We start from the raw sequence: 24,092 nt of genomic DNA on the forward strand, positions 1-24,092 counted from the left end.
TTCTCATCCATCTTGTTAATAAGATGTGCAGCTCTCCCTTTCCAAAAGCTCACATTGTTCTCATGTTGACTACTGACTTTTTTTTAAAGAAGGAAATGACATGGGGTTACAGTTAGTGAATAAATGAATACATTTTAACTATTTTTTTTTCTAACGTCTTGAGAAGAAATGCCAAACTATACTTTTCTTCATTGCAGGAAAATATTCTCATTCGGGAAAAAAACAAACAAACAAACAGAAAACCTTTTGGACTAATATAAAAATTTATTGCAAGTTATTAAAAACTTGGCTCCCTCCCCCACCGGCCCCCATATCCTAAAATTTAATAGTAGGAAAGTGTAATTGTTATCCTGTTGGAATTTTATGAAAGCAGATAAATGTGAAGTATATAATAAGAGAAGTTCAGTATTTAGTTCATTGAATTGATCCCAGTATGTGCACTATAAATATTTGAGCAAGTGAACTTTGTTAGTTAATGCCTCTGATTTCTGATCTTCTGACTTTCTTAATGTGTAAATAATAATCCTTGTGTATTAGTCTAGTCCTTTGTCATCAAAATGCTTTCACTGCTCTGTTGCCACATATATGAATGAACTTAGTTTTGAAATTATTACTAAATAGTAATATAAAAATTAATAAAAATAACAGTTGTCTTGGAGTGATTTTTGTGCTTTCCCTATGTGATTTTATTTAATCCTCACAGCAATAGTACAAGGTAGATTTTAAGTCTTTGTTAATAGACGAAGAAACTGAGACTCAACAGAGTTATATCTTGTCCAAGGTCATGTAGCTGTTAAATGATGATGCTGGATTTAAATCCACATCTGGCTGTCTAAAGTCATTTGGCCTGTGCTAACTCAACTAGAAAGTTAGTAGCAATGAGAATAAAATCTTTTGAGTCATTTTATAATTTGACAGTTGTTACCACTTTTTAAGTTTGTTTTCTGAAAATAAAAGTAGTTGTACAGATTTTGGAAAGTACAGTAAAAAGTCCATTATCTCACTACCTACCCAAGGCAGCTCATATAGTCATTTTGGTATATTTCCTTCCAGCTTTTTTCTTAGGCATTTAAAATAGAGCAAAACTTCATGTAGATGCTTACTTAAAACATTGTGACTAGGATTTGATTGAGACCATATTTTTTAGAGAGTATTGGAACCTTTGCAATTATCAGAATGTTGGACTCTCTGATCTTTTGACCAACTGCTTTATAAACATTAAAAGTGTGATTGGAAATAATCTTTGAAGAACCTCGTAATCAAATGGAAGAAGGATCTTTTAGCAATTCTTTTTTTTTTTAAGTTTATTTATTTTGAGAGAACGAGAGCAGGGGAGGGGCAGAGAGAGAGAGGGAGGGAGAGAGAGAATCCCAAGCAGACTCTACACTGTCAGTGCAGAGCCCAGTGCAGGGCTCCATCTCATGAACTGTGAGACCTTGATCTGAGCCAAAACCAAGGGTTGGACACTTACTCCACTGAGCCACCCAGGCGCCCCACAACTCCTTTCTTTTAAAGACTACTTAAAATTGATGGGGTGCCTGGGTGGCTCAGTCGGTTGAGCATTTGACTTCCACTTAGGTCATGATCTCATGGCTGGTGACTTCAGGCCCTGAGTTGGGCTCTCTCTTTCTCTCTCTCAAAAGTAAACATTAAAAAACTTAAAAAAAAAAAAAAAGACTACTTAAAATTGTTAGAAAATCTTGAAGATAAACTGCTCTATGTTTTGATTCATAGAAGTAGTCAAGGAAAAAAATACATTTTGAATAAAACACATGGGAATCACAACAATTTGAAAGAACTTAATGCCCCTAAATTGTGCACCTAAAAATGGTTATGGTGGTAAATCTTATGTTACAGATGTTTTACTACAATTAAACATTTTTGAATGGGAGTATCTATCATAGTGGCATTTTGGTCTTTCTGTTGTCCTAGAGAGAACTTATTTCATAATATCACTAGCATGAAATATGGAAAATAGTGTATTCAGTAGAGTGAATCCTAGTGATATATTGCAGACACGCTTTTCATCTCTCTGTTAATTCATGTTTCTAAGAGTGACTGTGGTCTTCTTCTAGGAGTGTGAGACTCACTATATTAGTGAAATGTGTATGGAAATTCAAAAGAACTTTTTGCAATTTGCTTAATTAACAGCCATGGGGACACTTCCATAGTGTGTCTTCCCCTTTTGGGTCTATTTCTGAGGAATCTGGCATGATTCCTAAGATTTTACTAAGGTTTTATAGTAGTTCAATAACAACTCAAGAAATAAAAGTGCCATAAGGAGAAGGATGATGAGAATGGCATTATTTCCCATGCTTAAGGAAGTTTATTATCAAAATGCAGTCATGCCCAAACTTCATGATCTTAGAACTCTTTTACACTCTTTTTTGTTAATGTTTACTTATTTATTTTGAGGGAGACTGTGTGTGAGTGGGGGAGGGGCAGAGAGAGAGGAGAGAGAAAATCCCAAGCAGGCTCTGCGCTGACAGCACAGAGCCCGATGCGGGGCTTGACCTCACCAAACAGTAAGATCATGATCTGAGCTGAAATCAAGAGTCGGATGCTCAGCTGACTGAGCCACCCATGCACCCCCTTTTACATTCTTAAACGTTGCTGAAAAAGCTTTTTGTTTGTGTCTTTGGATTTATCATATTAGGAATTAAAACTGAGAACTTAAAAAAAATAACAATAAAAAACTCTCTTATATGTTAAAGTAAATCTCACTGTTAATGAAAAGTAACTATTTTCCAACACATGAATTAATGAGGAGAGGCATTATTTTACACTTCGCAAGTCATTTTAATGGCTGACTTAATAGAAGAGAGAAGTCTTTGCTGCATGCCCTTTGTTGTGTTGGATTGAAGTACATGAAGAAAGCCCTGCTTTAAGCAGATACGTAGTTTTAAAAGAAAGGACTGATTTTAATAGCATCTTCAGATAATCATAGGTGCTTTTCTTTGGTACTACACGCAAATTTGGTAAATAATAGTTTCCTGAAGGTTATTTGCAACATGGAATCTGAAGCTGTATCAATGAGTTTTTCATACTCTGTTAAAATCCATTGGTCTCTTTTTCACAGATGGATCTTACACCTATATGTGTTGTGGTCATTTGTAAAATACTAGCTTGAGGTGTACAGATCCTCTAAATGTTCATACATTTTACTTTATAAGAAACTGTAAAGCACATTTGTTACTACCACACCAGTCTTCTCAGAAAAGCACTTACGTATTGGGAAACTATAATGCTCGTGGGCAGATGCAAGTTTTACAACATTCTCATTTTTGCTTAAAAGCTCAAATCGTGTCATTAGGAACAAATACCGTCTGTTGCTTGCCTCGAAGTGATGGGTTCACTTTGTTCATTCTCAAGAAAATGTCTGCCAAATACTCAAGTCAAACTGAGCTCAAACAGTTGCATGAGTGTTGTTCCTCAAGACAACCACACTTTGGTGTCTAGCAGAAGTGATTACTGTGTATTTCTTATTCTGCCACAAGAATATTGAAAAGGATGTGTACTCTAAGGTTGGAGTTTAATAAAGTTAAGAGCGTATATATTTTCATGAACTTTTTTTTAATGTGTATTTATTTTTGAGAGAGAGAAAGAGAACGTGAGCAGGGGAGGGGCAGAGAGAGAGAGAGACGAAGACACAGAATCTGAAGCAGGCTCCAGGCTCCATGTTGTGAGCACAGAGTCCAACATGGGGCTCAAACCCATGAACCGTGAGATCATGACCTGAGCCAAAGTCAGATGCTTAACTGACTAGGCCACCCAGGCGTCCCCATGAAGGACATTTTTAAGTGAAATTGGCTGGGTTTTTGTTTTGTTTTGTTTAAACTGTGAGGACCTGGTGGTAAAGAATACAATGACTATTAGTATAGTTTGGTGCCACAGTCTTGGTTTATGCCAAGATGTCAGCAGTTTCACCTACCATTGCTTTGTATCATCAAGAGCATTTTTCAGATGACCAACCACATAATGTTATGAAATCATGTACTGTCAATGTCTTGGTAACAAAAAGGCAAAATCATCTTAGTATTATTTTGTAAATAGTTTTGACTTCTCAGACCCCCAGAAAGCGTCTCAGGGACCGCCAGGGGTACCGAGCACACTTTGAAAGCTGCTGAGTTTATGTAAGGGTTCTTAATTTTGTCAGCATTCTTTTGAGAATCTTATGAAAGGTATGGACGTTCTCCCCAGAATGATATACTTAAAACCAAATTTTACATGTAATTTTCAGAGGATTACAAACATCCCGAAGTACTAGAACTATGGTTCTGAAACTCTGCATCAGAATCAGCTGAAGGGCTTATTATAACAGGTTGCTAGACCACACTCCCTAAATTTCTCATCGAGTTGCTCTGGAGTAGAGTCTGAGAATTTGCATTTTTAACAAGTCTCAGGTAATACTGATGTTGATGTTCACTTTGTAAGTAGTGATTCTTAACCCTGGACCAAATACGTCAAATCACAGGAGTAGGGGCAAGCCTTTTTTTTTTTTTTTTTTTTTTAAATAATCTCCTCTAGCGATTCTCACATGCAGACAGGGTTGAGAGTCACTGCTTGAGGATACATGTAACACAGATTAAGACTCAAGTCTAGTGAGATTAAGAACATCTAATGTTTCTTTAGCTTTTTATGTTTTAGGAAGTATTTTGATAATTGTGACTCACTGACTACAAGCCTATAAGGTAGTTATTATCTGGGGAAAACTTGGCTTGGGATTCAAGAAATTGCAATTTCATTGTTGTTCTGGGTTTTGAGTCTATGAAATGAACTAAAAGGGTAATTGCTGGAAGTTTTTTTTTTTTAAGGTTAATTTTTGAAAGAGAAGTCAGCAAGCACGAGCAGGGGGTGGGGGGGAGCAGAGAGAGGGAGACAGAGGATCTGAAGCTGGCTTTGTGCTGATAGCAGTGAGCCCGATGTGGAGCTCAAACCCACAACTAAGAGGGTTATGACCTGAGCCAAAGTCAGACACTTAACCTAACTAAGCCACCTAACTACCCCTGCTGAAAGTTTTTAAGACAGTGCTATGCATATATTCCTAGAGAGTTTTTGTATGTGAATCTCTGTTTTACTAAATTTGCTTTACTAAAAGGTTGTACTAATTTATATTCCTACCACACCCTTGGCAAAAAACCATGTTAAGCTCCTGTCTTGTGTCATCTGAGTTACTCACTACCCCTACACCACCCATAGATTAGTTTTGTATGTTTTTTTTTTTTTGTTTTTTTTTTTTAATTTTTTTTTTCAACGTTTATTTATTTTTGGGACAGAGAGAGGCAGAGCATGAACGGGGGAGGGGCAGAGAGAGAGGGAGACACAGAATCGGAAACAGGCTCCAGGCTCTGAGCCATCAGCCCAGAGCCTGACGCGGGGCTCGAACTCACGGACCACGAGATCGTGACCTGGCTGAAGTCGGACGCTTAACCGACTGCGCCACCCAGGCGCCCCAGTTTTGTATGTTTTTGAACTTGATATAAATTATATTGTATAGTAGATACTATATTGTGTGCAGTTCCTCTATTTTGCACAATTGTGGTTTGTTCATTTTCATTGATATACAGAATTCCGTGGTGTGAATATACGATGACTTATCTGTTCTACTGGTGGTGAACATTTGGGGAGTTTCCATATGTTATTGTGAATAGTGCTCCTGTGAGCATTTCTGTACATGTCTCCAAATGTCATCATTTAAAACATATTTCTTATTGATTTTAAAAAAGCAGAATTCATGTTTTGATATACATTTCTTTGATTATATCTGGAGTAATTGATTTTACTTTTAAAATAATTGAGATTTACTTTTTAGTGAATTATCTTTCCCTTATGCTCTTTTTCTTTTACCTTTTGGTGTTTTTCTTATTGCACATATTTTCCTGGTTTGCGCTTTTTTTTAATGTTTATTTTTGAGAGAGAGAGAGAGAGAGAACTGGGGAGGGGCAGAGGGAGAGTGGGGGAGAAGGATCTGAAGCGGGCTCGGCGCTGACAGCTGGGATCCCAGTGCGAGGTTCGAACTCACCAGAGGTTCGAACTCACCAACCGAGAAATTGTGACCTGAGCCGAGACCAAGAGTCGGATGCTTAACTGACTGAGCCACCCAGGTGCCCCACCTGGTTTGCTTTTTAATTTTATCCATAAACTTTCCAAACCTGTTGCCTTTAAAATTTTTCTTTTTGTTTTCTTCTATGTTTTAAAAATTATTTCCATTCTGAAATCATGTAAATGTCCACCTAAATTTTTTATGGTTTCATTTTCTCATTTTGCACCTTAATCTGTTTGAATTTATTTTGCTGTATACTGAGAAGTAAGGCTTTAAAACGTGTTTTTTTTTATCCTAAGTAGGTAGCCAGTTTCCTTGAACCACTTATTGTATAGTAAGTACAAACCATTAAAATAAAAAGATGAAGTCTACTTATTATTATAGCTGAAAGCAAAAGTTTTGTAGGGCACGTTTTACTTCTTTTTCCTTTGACTTCTAGTTAACCAAGTGATTAATTCATTGTACTATATTTGATCTTTCCTGCTCAATAAGTTCTATATTGAAATAAATTGGAAGTAGACTGAAAACTGTCAGTGGAATTTCAAGTCTTTAGTCTTCTGTTTCCTAAGATTGATGTATATTATAGATGTTTACATTTTGTACTTTTCTTTGTAGATTTCCTGTATTTGCATTGCAGAAATTTTGAATTATGCCATTTTGGTGGGGTACAGTCATAGTCTTCCCACTGACTTAACACAATTTAATTTAAAGGATTTTTAGTTCTGATGTATTACTGGTTTCGAAGGACGATCCTGCTTCTCCGTGATTTTTGTGGTAGAAGGTTAGTTCATTCTACGTTGTTTCCTATTTCAGCATCTTTAGTACAGTATCTCTGAACCATTCTGAACTTCTTTTTGGTACTAGAATGTATAAAGCATTTCTCACCTCTTCACCTTTGGATATACTATACCTTGTCCTCCTTAGAACATTTATTCCTATCCTTTTGTCTGGTTAACTGCTTATTCTTTACATCTTAGCTCAAAATACCACTTTATAAATAGGGAAGGTTTCCTTCCCCAGCTCGGTTAAGTTAGCACAGCTGTGTACTCTTTGTAACCCACACATTGCAGTTATTTGCTAGAATGTTTATTGTTTAGTCTTCCTGGAGACAGCAATAAACTTTTACTGAGATAATTCATGATGTACAGATACACACACCCACACGCACACACAAACTATTAAATCAATTTTTCATCATGCTGAGGTATTCTGATGAGAGTACTTGAACTGGGATATTTTTGTGTTCAGTTTTGAGATTTTACACATATGAGAATAACTTCACTCTTTCATGTAAATAAAAAGTTAGCTAGATAGGAAATTAAGCATCAAAATACTGAAACTGAGAAGGTTGACTTTATTTTTTTATGTTTTATTTTATATTTGCGAGAGAGAGAGACAGACAGACAGAGTGCGAACAGGGGTGGGGCAGAGAGAAGGAGACAGAATCTGAAGCAGGCACCAGGCTCTGAGCTGTCAGCACAGAGCCTGATGCAGGGCTTGAACCCACGAGCAGTGAAATCATGACCTGAGCTGAAGTTGGATGCTTAACGGACTGAGTCACCTAGGTGCCCTAACAAGGTTGACTTTAGTCTGAAGTAAAATGATTTCTGTTTTTGTAGATCATCTGTATTTTCTTTCTGAAGGATTTAGAAATTTCATAGCCTTTAGTATTGGCAGATTACATATAACACGTCTGTCCATTGTTTTTGGCGCTACGTGAACTCTTATTAATCTGAAACTTTACATTTTTCTTTAATTATGAGAAGTGTTATCATTACTTCTACATAGGTATATTTCTTCTCTTCCCATCCTCTACCTCTCCTTTCCTCTCCTTCTGTTTATCCTTATCAGATACTTTTCGGGATAGTCCTTCAACCTGATTCTCTCGGGAATTTATTCTTTGTTTTCATTACTATTCAATCAATTCATTATATTTTTTTATTTCTCCACTTACATTTTTCATGTCAGTATTTCCAGTTGGCTTTAGTCGGTACATTTTTGTTCTCATGTTGTGCTTTCAATATTCTCCATTTTTTTTCTACTGAAGCATTTAATTTGCCACTTTTAAATGTCTTTTTTTTTATTCGTTGATTTCACTTTCGTTTTGTTCTTCTTTCATGGTATTTGCACTCCTCAAACATGCTATTATTTTCTGCTGTGAGCTTATATTCCCTTGAAACCAACAGTTCTTTGGGCCAATATTGCATTATTATGGGAGAATGGGTTTGGTGGGGGTCAGGTTTAGGGGTGGTGAAAGCCTGTGTTCTTGGTTTTGGTCCTCTAGGTGGTCTGAGGTAAATAGGGACATGCCTCAGAGTAGACAGGCTCTGGATGGTAGCCTCCCTCCAGCTCCGTCCAGATTGCTCAGAATTTCTCTGACCCTTCTCTTTTCAAAGTGTTGTCACCTTCATTGTAATTGCCTAACTGGGAGTCCACCGGTATGTTGCTTCCCACCCTGACCAAGTTCTAATATTTTACCTTGATGTTACCCTTCTTCTTTTGGCTAGAACTGGGATGGAAATACTGCTTTCATATTCTAGAGTAGCATAGGGAACAATGTGACAGTGTTGAGGAGTGATAGGACACAATTGGGACACCTTCTTCTGGCCTCGCCTCTGTCCAGGATACCTGATCTATCTCTTAAGCTGATGTTTCTTCTCACAATGGTACTCAAACATTTCTTCTTTCTTCCTCAAAGGATGATTTCGTACACTGTTTCTGTTGTTGTTTTAAGCTGGCATCTGGGATTCATCTCTTACCCTTCTGCTTCTGGTGCTTTCTCTGTTGGGTTTGGGGAAGGTGCACATTCTTGACTATACTTGCTAATTAATTAAATACTATTTTATCCAAGCATAAATGTTTTTCTAAATCAGGTTCTAAAAAAATGGAAAAATTGGTGAGAGTCTGCCTTTGACAAATGAAAAACATGCAACTTCATTGACATTTAAGTCATTTTGTAGTTTGTTTTTAAATTGTTATTTTAGAACCAACAGGGAATATACGTGCTCCCTATTGCTTAACAGTGACTTTCGACCTAATGAAGTGTAAAATAACTCTTTATTTAAAGGCTAATATAGTTAGAATTGAAATAAGAATAGGAAGCAATAATAACTTTGAATATTAAATAGAAAATTTATGTTTCTTTGTCGTAGAATATTTATTATACAGTAAGCAGGAATCTGTTACTGGATATCTGGTTCTGTGTATATTAGATTGCATGAATTTAGCCTAGTATATAGAAAATTCTTGACATTTAAAAAATGTTTTTAATGTTTATTTATTTTTTTTTTAAATTTTTTTTTAAATTTTTTTTTTTCAACGTTTATTTATTTTTGGGACAGGGAGAGACAGAGCATGAACGGGGGAGGGGCAGAGAGAGAGGGAGACACAGAATCGGAAACAGGCTCCAGGCTCTGAGCCGTCAGCACAGAGCCCGACGCGGGGCTCGAACTCACGGACCGCGAGATCGTGACCTGGCTGAAGTCGGACGCTTAACCGACTGCGCCACCCAGGCGCCCCTTAATGTTTATTTATTTTTGAGAGGGGGAGAGAGAGAGAGAGAGAGAGAGAGAGAGAGAGAATATGAGTGGGGGAAGGGCAGAGAGAGAGGGAGACAGAGAATCTGAAGCAGGCTCCATCCAGGCTCTGAGCTGTCAGCACAGAGCCCAACGTGGGGCTCGAACTCACAAAACCTCAAGATCATGACCTGAGCTGAAGTTGGATGCTTAACCAACTGAGCCACCCAGGCCCCCCCCACCCCCCCAAGGGAATCTTGAATCTTAAGCAGCTGCAGGGTCCCCGCTCAATGTGGAGCCTGACATGGGGCTCGATCCCACAACCCTGGGATCATAGCCTAAGCCTAAATCTCAATTCAAATGGTTGTTTAAGCTTGGTTAAATAAAAACAGCTTACATAATGGAATATCATACAACCAGTAAAAAGAGAACTAGACAGCTCCATATATATCAGTAGGTCCAGAGAGTATTTTTTTTAATGTTTATTTTTGAGAGAGAGAGAGGGAGAGAGAATGAGTGGGGGAGGGTCAGAGAGAGAGAGGGAGACACGGAATCCAAAGCAGGCTCCAGGCTTTGAACTGTCAGCACAGAGCCCAGTGTGGGACTGGAACTCAGGAGCCATGAGATCATGACCTGAGCTGAAGTCAGACGCTTAACCGACTGAGCCACCCAGGCGACCAGAAAACCCTTGACTTTTTTTTTTTTTTTTTTCAACGTTTATTTATTTTTGGGACAGAGAGAGGCAGAGCATGAACGGGGGAGGGGCAGAGAGAGAGGGAGACACAGAATCGGAAACAGGCTCCAGGCTCTGAGCCATCAGCCCAGAGCCCGACGCGGGGCTCGAACTCACGGACCGCGAGATCGTGACCTGGCTGAAGTCGGACGCTTAACCGACTGCGCCACCCAGGCGCCCCAACCCTTGACATTTTTAAAAGAATATGTTGCAAGACTTTCCCCATTCCCCAGGTTAGAGAATACCATTGTAGCATGTAATTTCCTTCATAAAATGTAGTAAAACTGGAAACTTAAAAAACTTTAGAAGGTAGGCCTGTAGAAGAAAGTGAGTAAAATTAGAAAATCATGTAGAGATGCTCTGCTAGGCACCCCCTGTAATTTTGAGGCTGCCTCTTGCACATCAGCTAAGATACAGGTACGGTTCAGATTCAGTGAAATTATGGACTTTTAGAGGTGCTCACAGATATCTGGAGCTATCAGTGTTAAATAGGTGAATAAGTCTGTTGACCAGGAAAGAAAAGTTACTTAAAAACCTTCTATCTATTGCATAAATATATCATAGGTAAATTTGTTTCATTGAAAGTAATTTTATTGTCATTGGCGAGAGTTTTTGTTTTGCTTTTTATTTGTATGGGAGTGGATTGATAATGCTTAAGAAAGTAAGTACATTCTTCTACTCTTGTAGATTCTGTTTTTTTCTAATGTTTTTAGAGAGAATAGCGAACAGTTCACATCTGCCATCAAGCACCTTATCTTTTCCAGCTTAGCTTTTGTGATTTCTTTGTATCAGGAAAGACATTAATATATGTGAGAGTTCATGAGTATTTCCTAGATAATCTCAAACGTATTTTACTCTTTGAATATCTTCTGAGTGTAATTAGGTCTTTCTACCCTTAAGGAAAAAATTTTTAAATAAATAAATACGGGAGATGTAATATACATTTTCTCATCGAGTATATAAGTATATAGGTCAATGGATTTTGCAGTTCAAATGGAATACAGTAGTTGTTGCTTTGCTGACAGTCCGATTAGTGTGAAAAATATCTTTAAGCTATGACTTTCCTACCATAAATAAAAACATCACTTTAAAATACTCCAGACACCTCAGGTTTCTCTCCTTTTATTACATTTTAGAAGTCATAATTGTTTGTTACAAGATTTAATATCTGCTAAGGTTGTTCCTTTGAAGCTTTACTTTCAGGCAGGCTTAAAATGTTGAACATAAGTGAAACAGTTTTCTGTCCCTAAACTTGGACCTGGTGAATATATGCCAAATGACCTCACGTTTGATATTGAAACATTTTTGAGTGGCCTTAATTTAGACTCTACCATTAGGATAAGGAAAATAGTTAAGTGTATTTGTAAAAGAACCAACGTGAGTTTACTCCTTGGTGAGTCACAGAAACCACAACAGGTGAGTTGCTGCAGACACTTTCAGTTGTTTGCTCAAAGTTTATTTTCTCCTTAATCTTCACAAACAGGTATGAGATTTTGGTCAAGGCAGCACTGTGCCCAGTCATAAAAGAACCGATTTTCTAGGCTTTTGGGGGGAGCTGGTCAGATGACTCATTTTTGGCTAATAAGATAGAAGTGAAAGTATCTTAGAGAGGCTTCCTTAATAATAAAGACTAAGAGAAAACCTTTTTCTCTCTTGCCCTCTTCTTTCTTGTGTGGGACCCTGAATACCAGGCTTTGAGGTGTAGCACTCTTTTCGTGACCATGAGGTGACAAGTAGAAGACAGTTTACCCATGCTAACTAAGCATGCCAGGGTGGAAAAATCTTTAAAGAGCTTTTGTTAAACTGCTATGTGAGCCTGAATTGCCTCTGACTGGACAAGTTAAGTAAGACCTGTGAATCTCTACTTTTTTTTTTGAGCCTTCATGTGTTGAGTATTCTGTTATTTGTAGCTGGATGTGCTCCTCACTGATAAAGGCCCTACGTGATCTAGATCTTGCCTATCTTCTGACCTCATTTTATCATTATTACCTCTAGTCACATTAGCTAGTGGACAAATCTTGGCTGACAAACTCCTGCTCAGATCCAAACTCCTTATGACTCAAAGGCTCTGTGCGATCTGGTTTTACTGATCGCCCCTGGTGTACCGCTGCTCTCTCCATCCCAATACCAACAAAACCTTTACCATACCCCAAAATTCTTGACAAATATTTGCAAGAAATTAATGGAGGGAAAAAAAAAACACAAAACGAAAGGACTTAGGAGATGTGAATTTGAGGAGGGATATATCATTTACCTGGATTAAAAGACTCAGTATTGTAAATTTGTCAACATTATAGAATTAATTCTAATCAATGAACTTAAAACCTTTTTTTTCTAACACATTTCTTCATGGAACTTAAAGATACTCATATTGAACATCAAAAAGCAGTAATAGCCAAGATAATGTTTAAGACGAACAAGGTGAATTGATTAGTACTTAGAGATTTTTTACTATTAAAAAGACAAACTGATCAACCAAAAAGAAAAGATACAGAAAAAAATAAAATTAGATTTCTGACTCACACCATATGGACAGGTAGACTAAAGATCTAAATATGGAAAGCAGAATTATAAAAGTAATCTGGAAGAAAATGTACAAACAGTGTAAGAATAGGAAGGATTTATTACAGACTATGTAGAAAGCACAAACAGTGTAGAGAAAGATTGCTATATTTTATTATGTTAAAGTTTAAAACTTGTCCGAAATCAAACTCTGGGTAAGTAGAGTGTAAGGACAAGCCATAAACAAAAGTATATATTTTTAATGCGTGTAACCAATACAAGTGTTGAGAATATATAAAGATCTCCTACAAAATAATAAGAGAAAGACAACAAATTTGAGCTAGACAATGAACTGAAAGCTGACAAATGAAACTTGAATGGTTAGTAAATATACAAACAGATGTTTGTATCAATTTGCATGGGTTCAGCTCCAAATATTCCACAATTCAACTAACAGAAATTTAAAGCCTAAGGATGTTTATTTCCTGCTTGGCAAGTCCAGAGGTAGGAAGTTCAAGAATTAGTTGAGTACTCTGTGAGCACAGTGGGGTATGCTAGGATTTTCATAATTCTCTTGACCTTCCCATCATGGGATCAGCAGCTCCGAATGTCACAACCTTAATGTGAAAATTTTCTAGAAATAGAGAGGAAGAGAGAGAGGAGAAAGCGGCCTTTTTCCTCTACACACATTCTACTGGCAGGAAGAAAAGTCTTTCCAGAAGCTTCCAGATTTTCCATTCTGTCTTATTCCAGTCACTGCCAAAGAGGAATGAATTCACCTTTCTGGCCTAGAGTAATGAGGATTACTCCTTATACCGGGGAAAGGTTTACCTTCTGTTAGCATATGCATCCTGACCAATTCCTGAGCAATAACTGGGTTTCTCTGGGCCAACAAGAAGAGGGGGTAATCACCACAATTATCAACCTCCCTAACAGAGATTAAAGACTGTGTGATATTGATAATATAATAGGTATATAATCTAAGAGCATGGAATGTGAAACATAACATAAATGTATTAATATGAATTATATATAACATATATAAACTCATGTGCTTAAAAACACATGTATATGAAAAATATAAAAATATGCACAAGTATAACATTGAGTTTGTGTAATGGTATCTTTGGAGAGGAAAGAAGACTAGGGTTAAGAGATTTCAACTGTGTTCATATATTTAATTTTCTAAAAAAGAGCAAGTATATGAACCCCCAAAATGTAAATTAAGCAATGCATTTTTTTTTGCCTCTTTGCTTATAAAGCTTATGTATTTATGTTCATGTACATAAGATGGGAGAAATGGGTGTATTTTGGTTAAAAATGAAAATTGATAGACAATTAGAGGACAGTTTGGCAACATACAAAATTTTGAATGTGTATCCTTTGACCTCGTCCTTCTATTTTGAGAAATCATCTTATAGAACTGGACAGATGTATGAAGATATGTATACAATGTTATTAATTTTTAACTTTTTTTTTATAATGTCGAAATCTCCTTTTTATAGTGGTGAAACCACCCAACTAAATACATTATGACACATCCATGTAATAGAATGCTAAGTAAAATGGTGTATACATTTAAATTTTTTACCTGAAAAATTTGAAAAGTGAAAAGGCAGAGCAAAGACATTTAAATACACACACACACATGCAAAGAATGAAATCTAGAAGCTTAATCATCAAAATGTTCCTGGTGATCTCTAGATGATGATGGCATTACAAATGATTTTCCTTTCTGCGAACTTGGTGTTTTTTAAAAAATATTTAAAAATATTTGACATTTTTGTAGCTGGAAAAGCCTTTAAGAATTTTCATTTTGTAAATTAAAAATATAAAATTAAAAGCTACTCACTTTTTGATTTAGTTATGATGAAGTAAGTAAATGTGTATATTCATGTAGTCAACCGATATTTTATTGAAGCTATTTAGGCACTATTTTAGATGCTGGAGATACACACAGCTCATAAGGTAGTTCATAACTCAAGAATACCTCATTTTATGGACCATCTTGAGTGGGGAGATACGTAAAAGGCAAATAGATAAATGAATAAGGTACTTTCAGGTAGTGATTAAATGCAGAAAGAAAGTAAAAGTGAGTGATATTGGAATCACTGATGGAAAAGTGTGTGTGCATGCATGGATGACTTTAAATTGGGTGGTTGACAGAGTCCTCTGAGTTGCTTATTAACTTTAGGCCGATAATTGGATGGCATAAAGAGCTAGCCATGCGGAGATCCGGGTCCAAGTTCTCAGGCGGAGCACAGTGCAAAGTCGCCTAGGCTGAAAGGAGTTTGTCATATTCAGGCAGGAGAGAGTGAAAGACAGAGTGAGGAAACTCAGACACATGGGAAAGCTCACGGGGGCCAGCTCACAGAAAGCCTTGGAGATCCTAAGAAGTTTGTAGTAATACTTTATTATATGTGCTATGGGAACCCATTGCAGGATTTTAAGCAGGGAAGTGACCTGATCTGGTATATGCCTCGAAAAGATCACTATGCCTACTGTGTTAAGGATGAATTGTAGGGCAGCAGATGTGACAGCAAAGTCCAGTTAGAAGGTTATATGCTGTTAGAAGGCTGTATGCTGAAGTCTAGGCAAGAGATTATAGAACTAGAAACTGAGATGGTAGCACTGGGGAGTAGATAGAATTGAGGCGTGTATTTAGAAGCACAGTTGTTGTTCTTCTTTCTCCTTCTTTCTTCTTTCTTCTTAATATCAGCACTGGGGGAAAGAATCACTTAACAAAATGAGGATAATGGTATCTCCCACGGAGTGTTATCACAAGGGGCTAATGCATGTCAAGTATTGGGCATATTTTTGACGCATATAAGAACTTACAAAATGTTAGTTGCTTACCATTATTGTTATTTTTATTATTGTCAAGAATAGGGCATGGTCTTTGAGCAAAAAGAGTTTTTCTGTAGAAGTTAAATTATACCTTGAGTACAATTCAGATTGGATGTCTGTTACAGCACATACTTGGTAAAGATCAGAGAATTAGTCTTAATTTTTAGTGACCTTTGCTGGATCAGAGAGAGAAGGTTTATTGATTTCCTCCTGTACTTCATAACACTGAGCCATAAATATATGTATAAGTAGCAACTGTGTATAAATGGCAACATTATATCTTTAAAAAGTTGTGATTTAGCTATTTTTTATACATGTGCTAGTTCGATGAAGTGAGTCCCTGAAAATCTTGTCTGCAAGTGTGTGTCTGTAATGTTTTTGCTTAGGGACTATTTTCCTGCAAGTTAATTAGTGATAAGTTACTTCAAATTCTATGTACTTCTTTGACTGTGATCCTAATTACTACTTTTATTTTGGTTCTTTAGACCCAAATAAGCAATTCAATTATAGGGATAATTATGACTACAAACCTTGTTTGTGAAAGAAAGGCCTTGTATAACCATCAGAGATAATGAATTCTCTTTATTGGTAAAAATAATGTATTTAACATTATAGAATGATGAATAAGCAATTATGATTTGTACTCAATAGAACAGGTAGAATATATGTTTTAAGTAAACTTTAGGTTTTAAGTAAATGTTTCTGAATTACTAAGTACTAAATTTCTGAGTAGTTTAAATAGGGGACTGTTTTGTGTTGTGGGTAACAAAACCTCTGATTTAATATTTCATAAATTCAAACCCAAATTAAAAGAGCTAACTTCTGGGGTGCCTGGGTGACTCAGTCAGTTGAGTGGCCGACTCTTGATTTCAGCTTTTGTTGTGATCCCAGGGTTGTGGGATAGAGCCCCAATTTCGGCTCTGGCTGAGTGTAGAGCCTGCTTAAGTTTCTCTCTCTGTCCCTCTGCCCCCTCCCCTGCTTGTGCGCATGCTCTCTCTCTCAAAAAAAAAAGATAACTTCTTCTTCGTCTTCACTGATTTTGACTGTTCACCTCTACCTTCTTTTATGAATGTATGTGTGTTACACAGTTACATATATTTTATACAAAATTGTGTTTTTAAGAAAACAGATAAAAAGAAACTGTAATCCCACTACTTAGTGATTTAGTCCTTTTTTTCTATCTGTATTTCAAATATATATGTATATATATTTTTTCTCCTGGATTTTGTTTTATATTTTAATCTAAAAGACTAATCTGAAAACACTTTCCCATGTTGTTGAATTTTCTGTAATATCCTGTTTTTTTTTTGGCATGTATGGTTTATACTTTTTTGGTGATCTTAACTGCAGTAAAATACACAAATTTGAAATTTATTAAATTTTATTTTTAAACAAAATTTACAATTTTAGCCATTTTTTAGTGTAAAATTCAGTGTCATTAAGTATAGTCACAGTGTTCTGTAGCATCCTTTTAGTACAGGATGATGTTACATGAAAAACCATCATTTATTTAATAGAGAGTTTATTGTTGGACACGTGAACTGTTTCCATGATTGTCCATAAATAATGCTTTGATAAACATCTTGATGCAGAATCTTTGTTCAGATAATGCTATATTTTTTTCTAACGTGTGGTACTAGGCAGCCATTTCTGCCTATGAGTCCTGTCCCTGTGCTTTAATAAAACCACCTTTTTTGCACCAACCCCCCCCCAAAATAAATAAATGAAATATGGTACCAATTTGCACTCACATTATCAATGTGTGAGCACAATTCCATTTCCGCCCTTCTTTCTGATACCAAGCATTTTTTTGTTTTTGTTTTTGTTTTTCATATTTTACATATAAAAGTGTTAGTAAAAAGTAAACACACACTTTGCTATTTTGCTTCAAAGTTATAATAGATACTTTTTAAAATGCCAGTTGATAAGTTTAAAAATATCTATTTTAACCCATTTGTTAGTGAAGAAAGGAAATTCAGTCTCAGGTATTATTAATGCATTGATTAGGGAAATGCGAGTTTGCCATGGAGGCTTTATTCAAATCCACAGAGGGAAAGTGACAAAATCTTCACGAGTAAGGAAAGTGCGTGTAGCCCGGTGGCGGAGCAAGGTTGTGCTAGTAGGGTGAGAAGCACACTGCAGTTGGAGAAATAAACAGAACCTAGCACCTGTAAAGTCGTGCAGATATTAAAAAGCAAACAGCAAGATGGTGATAGTTACATTAGCATGTAGCCTATACTTGAGTATTCCCAGTTAGTAGTACAAAATCGGCCTCTTTTCACTCAAAATTTTCAGCTTAATTTGAAGGATATTTTCGACAGAAACCCAATTCTGACCTTGCAATATGTATCTGTGGAAACATAATCTTTACTTTGAAGACTTTTTCTTGGAGCCTGCTCTCCTGAATTAAATGAATTTCTATAGATAGTGTGGAGAACATATCTTGAAATAAATCTTTTTTTTTCAACTTTTCTCATAGTTCTCATTTAGTTTATATATGCATAAAATGGAGAAAGATAGGACTGTTTTAGTCTTAGTTTTACTTATGATGCCATTTTCTAACTACATTACACGGTAAGTAACAGCATGGGAGTAGTGATACTTAGATGGTAAAACCAAATAAAATTTAAAGTAGAGAAAGAATCATTAATGAAGTGTATTAACTTATAAAGATAAAAATACTAATGCTTATGGTTTTCTTTCTTTTTAATCCATTGTAATGTAGCTTACAATTTCATCATTGTACTAAAATTTAAAATTGTCGGTGGGTTTTTTTTTTTTCCCTTCTAAATCCTCATGCTGGACTTGCATAATGTTATTGCCCTCTGACTTTTATAATGTACTTCCTTCGTAATCTTTACCTTTCTGAGTGTATGCCTAGACCTTGCACTGCTTCAGATCCGCTCTGGCTCCCCCCCACTTTTTCCGTCTGAAAATTATGATACTTCCTACCAGTTTTCTGGTTCTGCATTTCCAAATGCCCGTGTTCCGGCTTCTTTGTCATATTGTTTCCTTAGGGTCGCTAAATTCAAGCTTGCAATGTTTTAGTTTGGCCATAAGTCCCAAGAGTAGAATATTTTGGCATTGTCTTTAATTCTTCCTTTTCTAACTTCTTGTCACCAAATCATTACCACGTATTTCTGGTATCCATATGTTCTCTATAACGTTGAATGTTGTACTTTGTCTTAGATTTGGTTGTTGGCGGTATTTAAATAACCTTTATTTCTTAAAATATAGAGGTGGAGTTTATAGATACAATTTTTCTCGTGAAGCATGAGAGGAAAGTGGATGCCTTGGACAGGAGTCTTGTTCATTTTGTATTTCTAGAACAGTTGCCCAACACATAAAAGATGTTGAAGAAATGTCTTTTGAATGAACTACCCAAAGACTTAAGGATCAACTTTCTTAGTTTAGAGTTCTGTAAGAGGAGAGAATTATTTGAATGGTAGCCATTTTTTTTTCTTTACCCTTTTTTGCTACAGTATTTTAGGTGTTCATATTTGTTAATGTTATTAAAGAAATCCTAGTGTTTTTTGTTTGTTTGTTTGTTTGTTTTGTTTGTTTTTACACAAAATTGCTTCACTATATATTTTCCTTTTTAGGTTTTGGAAGGAAGGATGTCGTAGAACACTTACTACAGATGGGTGCTAATGTCCATGCTCGTGATGATGGAGGTCTCATCCCACTTCATAATGCCTGTTCTTTTGGCCATGCTGAGGTTGTGAGTCTGTTACTATGTCAAGGAGCCGATCCAAATGCCAGGGATAATTGGAACTACACCCCTCTGCACGAAGCTGCTATTAAAGGGAAAATCGACGTATGTATCGGTAAGTATTATTTGATGGTATCTAAGCTGTAAGATCAATCTGGCAGGTATAAAGTTTGAAATGAAGATTTAACATTTTTTCTCTTGTTTTTTTATTGTGGTGCAAATAGTGTTCTCACAGAATAAATAAAGAGGGCTTTATTACTTTCATTCTTAGAAGCTATTTTTTTTTTTTCCATCAAAAGGGAAGTAGAGAGATAGCAATATAAAGTTGGTTAAGAACAGGATTCACAATATTAACTTTCCAAATGCAAGTCAGATGCCGACTGATGTGGAACTAAATTTTGATGGATTGCTATTATCAAATTTAGTTAATTTATGGTCTCTTTAAAAGACTGCAAATTTTCCATTCTAGCATCAAATACAAGCCTGTAAAATACAAGTTCTTACTGAATTGGATGACATATTGGGATGCTTTATGTTGATTCAAGGAAAGTCATCTACCTCTAAGGCAAAATCTTTTTTCCTCATGTTGCTAAAATTGAACACCATTTATTAGCACTGGAAAGCTTTGAGTGGTTCGAATACAGTAGTACAAAGCTTAATATTTTCAACATGTGCCATAGTCTAGAAAAAAAGCAATTTCAAGTAAAATTGAACTTTTCAACCATTTAAAATTTTGGGATTATATGAAATTATATTCAATCACACTTCTTTCTCTTTCATATTTACCTAAATGTATATATATTTTTTAGATTTTACTTTATTGTATAAAACCTTTCATTTTGAAATCTAAAACAAGCTTCTAGAAGTCATGCATAGTTTCTTTTGAGTGTATCTATTTCTTAACACTCGGGATGGTGGATGTTTGTTTAACCCATGGCAGATTGGTTTTCATAATTGTTATCTTCTGGGATGGATAACAGCCATTTCAAGTTTAATCTTTCATGTTTATCTTTATGATAAAACTCAAACATATATGTCAATTTTAAAGATATAGTGGTGGTGGTATTATTAAGAATTTCTCCCTCTTCATAGCCATCTAGTCCAGCCTCCAGTATATTTTTTATTTTTCCTCAAATTATTGCAATGCCTGATGTACAGCTTCTTTATGTCATTGTCTGTCATTATCTTTTCTCCCTTCTACATCTGTTGACATAAGCCGTTGGGTACCCTGGTCCTTTTTGATCTCTGAGATACTCCATTTAAAGTTGTTTCTCCCATTTCCTCCCAAGTCTTTCACTAAAGCAGCCATGTCCTGGACTAAGTCATTACATAAAACTACCCTGAAAATCTGGAACTTATAAAATATCCTTTCTGACCACAAAACCTCTCTTATTTGTGGTAAGTTACCCATGTGATAATTATTTTTGAATTTGCTATGTATTCTTACCTAATGTAGACTTTGAACTTCCTACCTTCATCCCTTCTTGCTTTACCTTGTCATATCCATTGGATTCTTCTGTCATTAGTCACAGAATTTTGTATAGTTTTCACCTTCTTGAATTATTATCCTTTCTAGGCTTCAGTATTATGTTTTCTGTACCTGTACCCCTCTGAATAGCTTATCGCAATTAATATTCTTTCCTCCTCTTCCTAATCCCTCTCCCAAAAGTACATAATGAAATGCTCCTTTTATCTAGGTTTTGTTGGAATAAGAGACTAGATGTAGGACTTGAATGTTTACAGAATGGATTCCCGCAGTCCCCCAACCCCGTGGTCCTCTGTGCTTTGGTACATATTGCTTTCCTTCTGGTTAAGTGCTTGTGTCTTAGAAAAGTTGAGGGAAGGAGAAGGGCACCTTCAAAACTGGAATGAAGATATAATTGAGGATATAGCTGCTATTAAAATAGTTATGGGAAGTAAGATTGGATGTAGATCCTTCTGTACATTAATTAGCTTTCAGGAATCTATTAGGAAACCAAATATACCAAAATCTCTGATAGTTATGCTGTATATCATACTTTGTAAATTGAGAAGAGTTAAGGAACTCTGAAATGTTTCTTCTAGGCAAATTTCCACTTTGGCACAACTGGATGAAAACTTGAGTCTGATGGTTTGGAGAGATTAGTGCACAAAATTAATTTTTGAAAGGCTTTTGCCTAGATGATGAAATGCTAGCCCGATTGTTTTCAGATTAATCATACTCCATATGTGAGGTATCATAGTGAATATTTTTGATATTTATAAAAGTAGAGCCAGGCCATGTTGTCATCTGGCTTAAAGGAGGCAGCAGGATGGATTGCTTCAAAGCACGTGTTCTGGTCTTATATGCTGATGTGACCAGTGACCAGCTATCTATGAGACCAGGGGCCATTTAAGTGCCATGTTTATATGTGAAATGGGAATGAATACTTGGGTTCTTGGGAGAATTAGCTGATAACACATTTAAAGTACTTAGAGGATCTGGTATAGTGAACATTAAATATTTATTGCTTTCCTTTTTTAAATTGAAATATAATTGATGTAGTTTCAGGTGTACAACATAGTGATTAGACAAGTTTATCCTTTATGCTGTGCTCACCGCCAAGTATAGCTATTGTAACCTTACAATGCTATTACAATAACATTGACTATATTCCCTGTGTTGTACCTTTTTATCCCTATGACTTGGTCATTCCATAACCAGAAGCCTGTATCTCCCACTCCCCTTCACCCATTTTCCCCATCCTTCATCCTCCTCCCCTTCGGCAACCACCACTCTGTTTCTGCTTGTTTGTTTGCCTTTTTTTTTTTTTCTTTTTAAGATTGCACATATATGTGAATTCATATGGTATTTTTCTTTCTCTGTTTGATTATTTCACTTAGCATAATACCCTTTGGGTTAAAAAAAAATGCCCTCTAGGTCTGTCCATGTTGTAAATGACAAGATCTCATCCTTTTTTTTTTTTTTTTTTTTTTTTATGGCCAAGTGATAGTCCATTGTGTGTATATGTATAGCACATCTTTATCCATTCATCTTTCAGTGGACACTTGGGTTGCTTTCATATCTTGGCTATTGTAAATAATTCCGCAGTAAACATAGGGGTGCATGTATCTTTTGAAGTAGTGTTTTCATTTTCTTTGGGTAAATACCCAGTAGTAGAATTACAGGATCTATTTTTAATTTTTTGAGGGACCTCCATGCTCATTTCCACAGTGGCTGTACCAGTTTGTATTCCCACCAATTCCATGAAGGTTCCTTTTTCTCCACATCCCCACTGACACTTGATATTTCCTGTCCTTTTGAGTCTAGCCATTCTGACAGGTGTAATAGCTATTATTAATTGCTATTATTATTGCTAAGATCTCAACCTGAATTGTGACTACTATGTAACATAGACCTCCTGGTTTCTTTTGTTTGCCCTTTATTGACTTTTTTTTTTTTTTTAAAGGCCAATTTAAAATCCATCCCAACGAAACAAACAGAAACAAACAGATGCAAATACAAGAGTAACTAGTGGTTGCCAGAAGGGAGGAGGTCAGTGGGGGTATGGCTGAAATAGGTGAAGGGGATTAAGAATACAAACTTCAAGTTTAAAAAAACAAAAAGTCTATTCCATGTGTTTCTTAGATGCTTTTTTAGCTACCATCAAAAACAACAAAATACAGCCTGAGATTATTTTAAAAAAATCAACTTTAAATGCTTGTATAATTAAACCAGCTACTTAAGACCGAGGTCATGGTTCATTATAGTAATTCAATGATACAATTTTTAGATTCTGTCTAACAAACCTAATTTACTTTAGAAATCAATACTTTTTCTACCTTTAGAACTTATTCATTTCTCTCTACGTCTCTCTACTCCCAGATATAAAGTGTCCAAAAAATAAAAGACATCTTCTTTTCTGAATATATATTATCTGATTTTTTTTAAGACTATCCAAGTGTTAGTGCTTTGAAATTCATTGTAAAAGCCAGTTGTAGACACATCTTTTGCAAAGTTAACTGATACAAAGTCTGCCAAAATAATGGACATTTGTTTTTTGTTTGTTTGATTAATTTTGGCTAACTAGTATCCAATTGCTTTTCTGATTTTGGAGATTTAAAACTATGAGTGATCATTTTGGAGAGGAACATACAGGGATGGACTTGTTTTGATCAATCGGACACACCCCCTCCCCTTCTATATTGTAGAATTTTGAGTACAAAGACTTAGAGATATTTAACGTTTTTTTTAACATTTATTTTTGAGAGACAGAGAGAGACAGGGTGTGAGTGGAGGAGGGGCAGAAAGAGAGAGAGAGGGAGACAGAGAATCTGAAACCAGCTCCAGGCTCCAGGCTCCAGGCTATCTGCACAGAGCCCGACACGGGGCTCGAACTCACATACTGCGAGACCATCACCTGAGCTGACATCCGGTGCTCAACCAACTGAGCCCCCCGGGCACCCCAAAAGACTTAGAGATGTTAAGGAATTATTTATAGCAGCAGTTTTTTTTTCCTGTGGTATCAGTAGTGGCTCTGCCTGTTTAAGGTAGACAGAATTGGATTTTGCCATTTCCAGGTGTATAGTGTTTATGACTGATACAGAGATCTGGCAAAGGTAGCTAAGTGGAAGTTCTAGTATGGGGCCTTTAATAAAGAAATCTCTTGAATCTTTATAGAATTCCAGTGCGTCCACATTTATACTACACTCCCATCTCTGCTTATACTCTGTGATTCTCAAGGGAGAGGTGGAGAGAGCGTGTTCCCTTTGGAGACTTCT

At 36.1% G+C, this 24,092-nt stretch overlaps 1 protein-coding gene across 1 annotated transcript in view; it reads left to right on the forward strand.

Annotated features, from left to right (window-relative positions):
- Window positions 1-24,092, forward strand: part of TNKS (tankyrase) — a 219,173-nt gene that overhangs the window by 13,131 nt on the left and 181,950 nt on the right. Inside the window, exon 2 of the mRNA XM_030312270.1 lies at window positions 19,243-19,467. Within this exon, the coding sequence (XP_030168130.1) occupies window positions 19,243-19,467 (225 nt within the window). The remainder of the gene's footprint in view (window positions 1-19,242; window positions 19,468-24,092) is intronic.

The sequence above is a fragment of the Lynx canadensis genome, chromosome B1 (genome assembly GCF_007474595.2).
Source record: "Lynx canadensis isolate LIC74 chromosome B1, mLynCan4.pri.v2, whole genome shotgun sequence".
NCBI classification, from domain to species: domain Eukaryota; kingdom Metazoa; phylum Chordata; class Mammalia; order Carnivora; family Felidae; genus Lynx; species Lynx canadensis.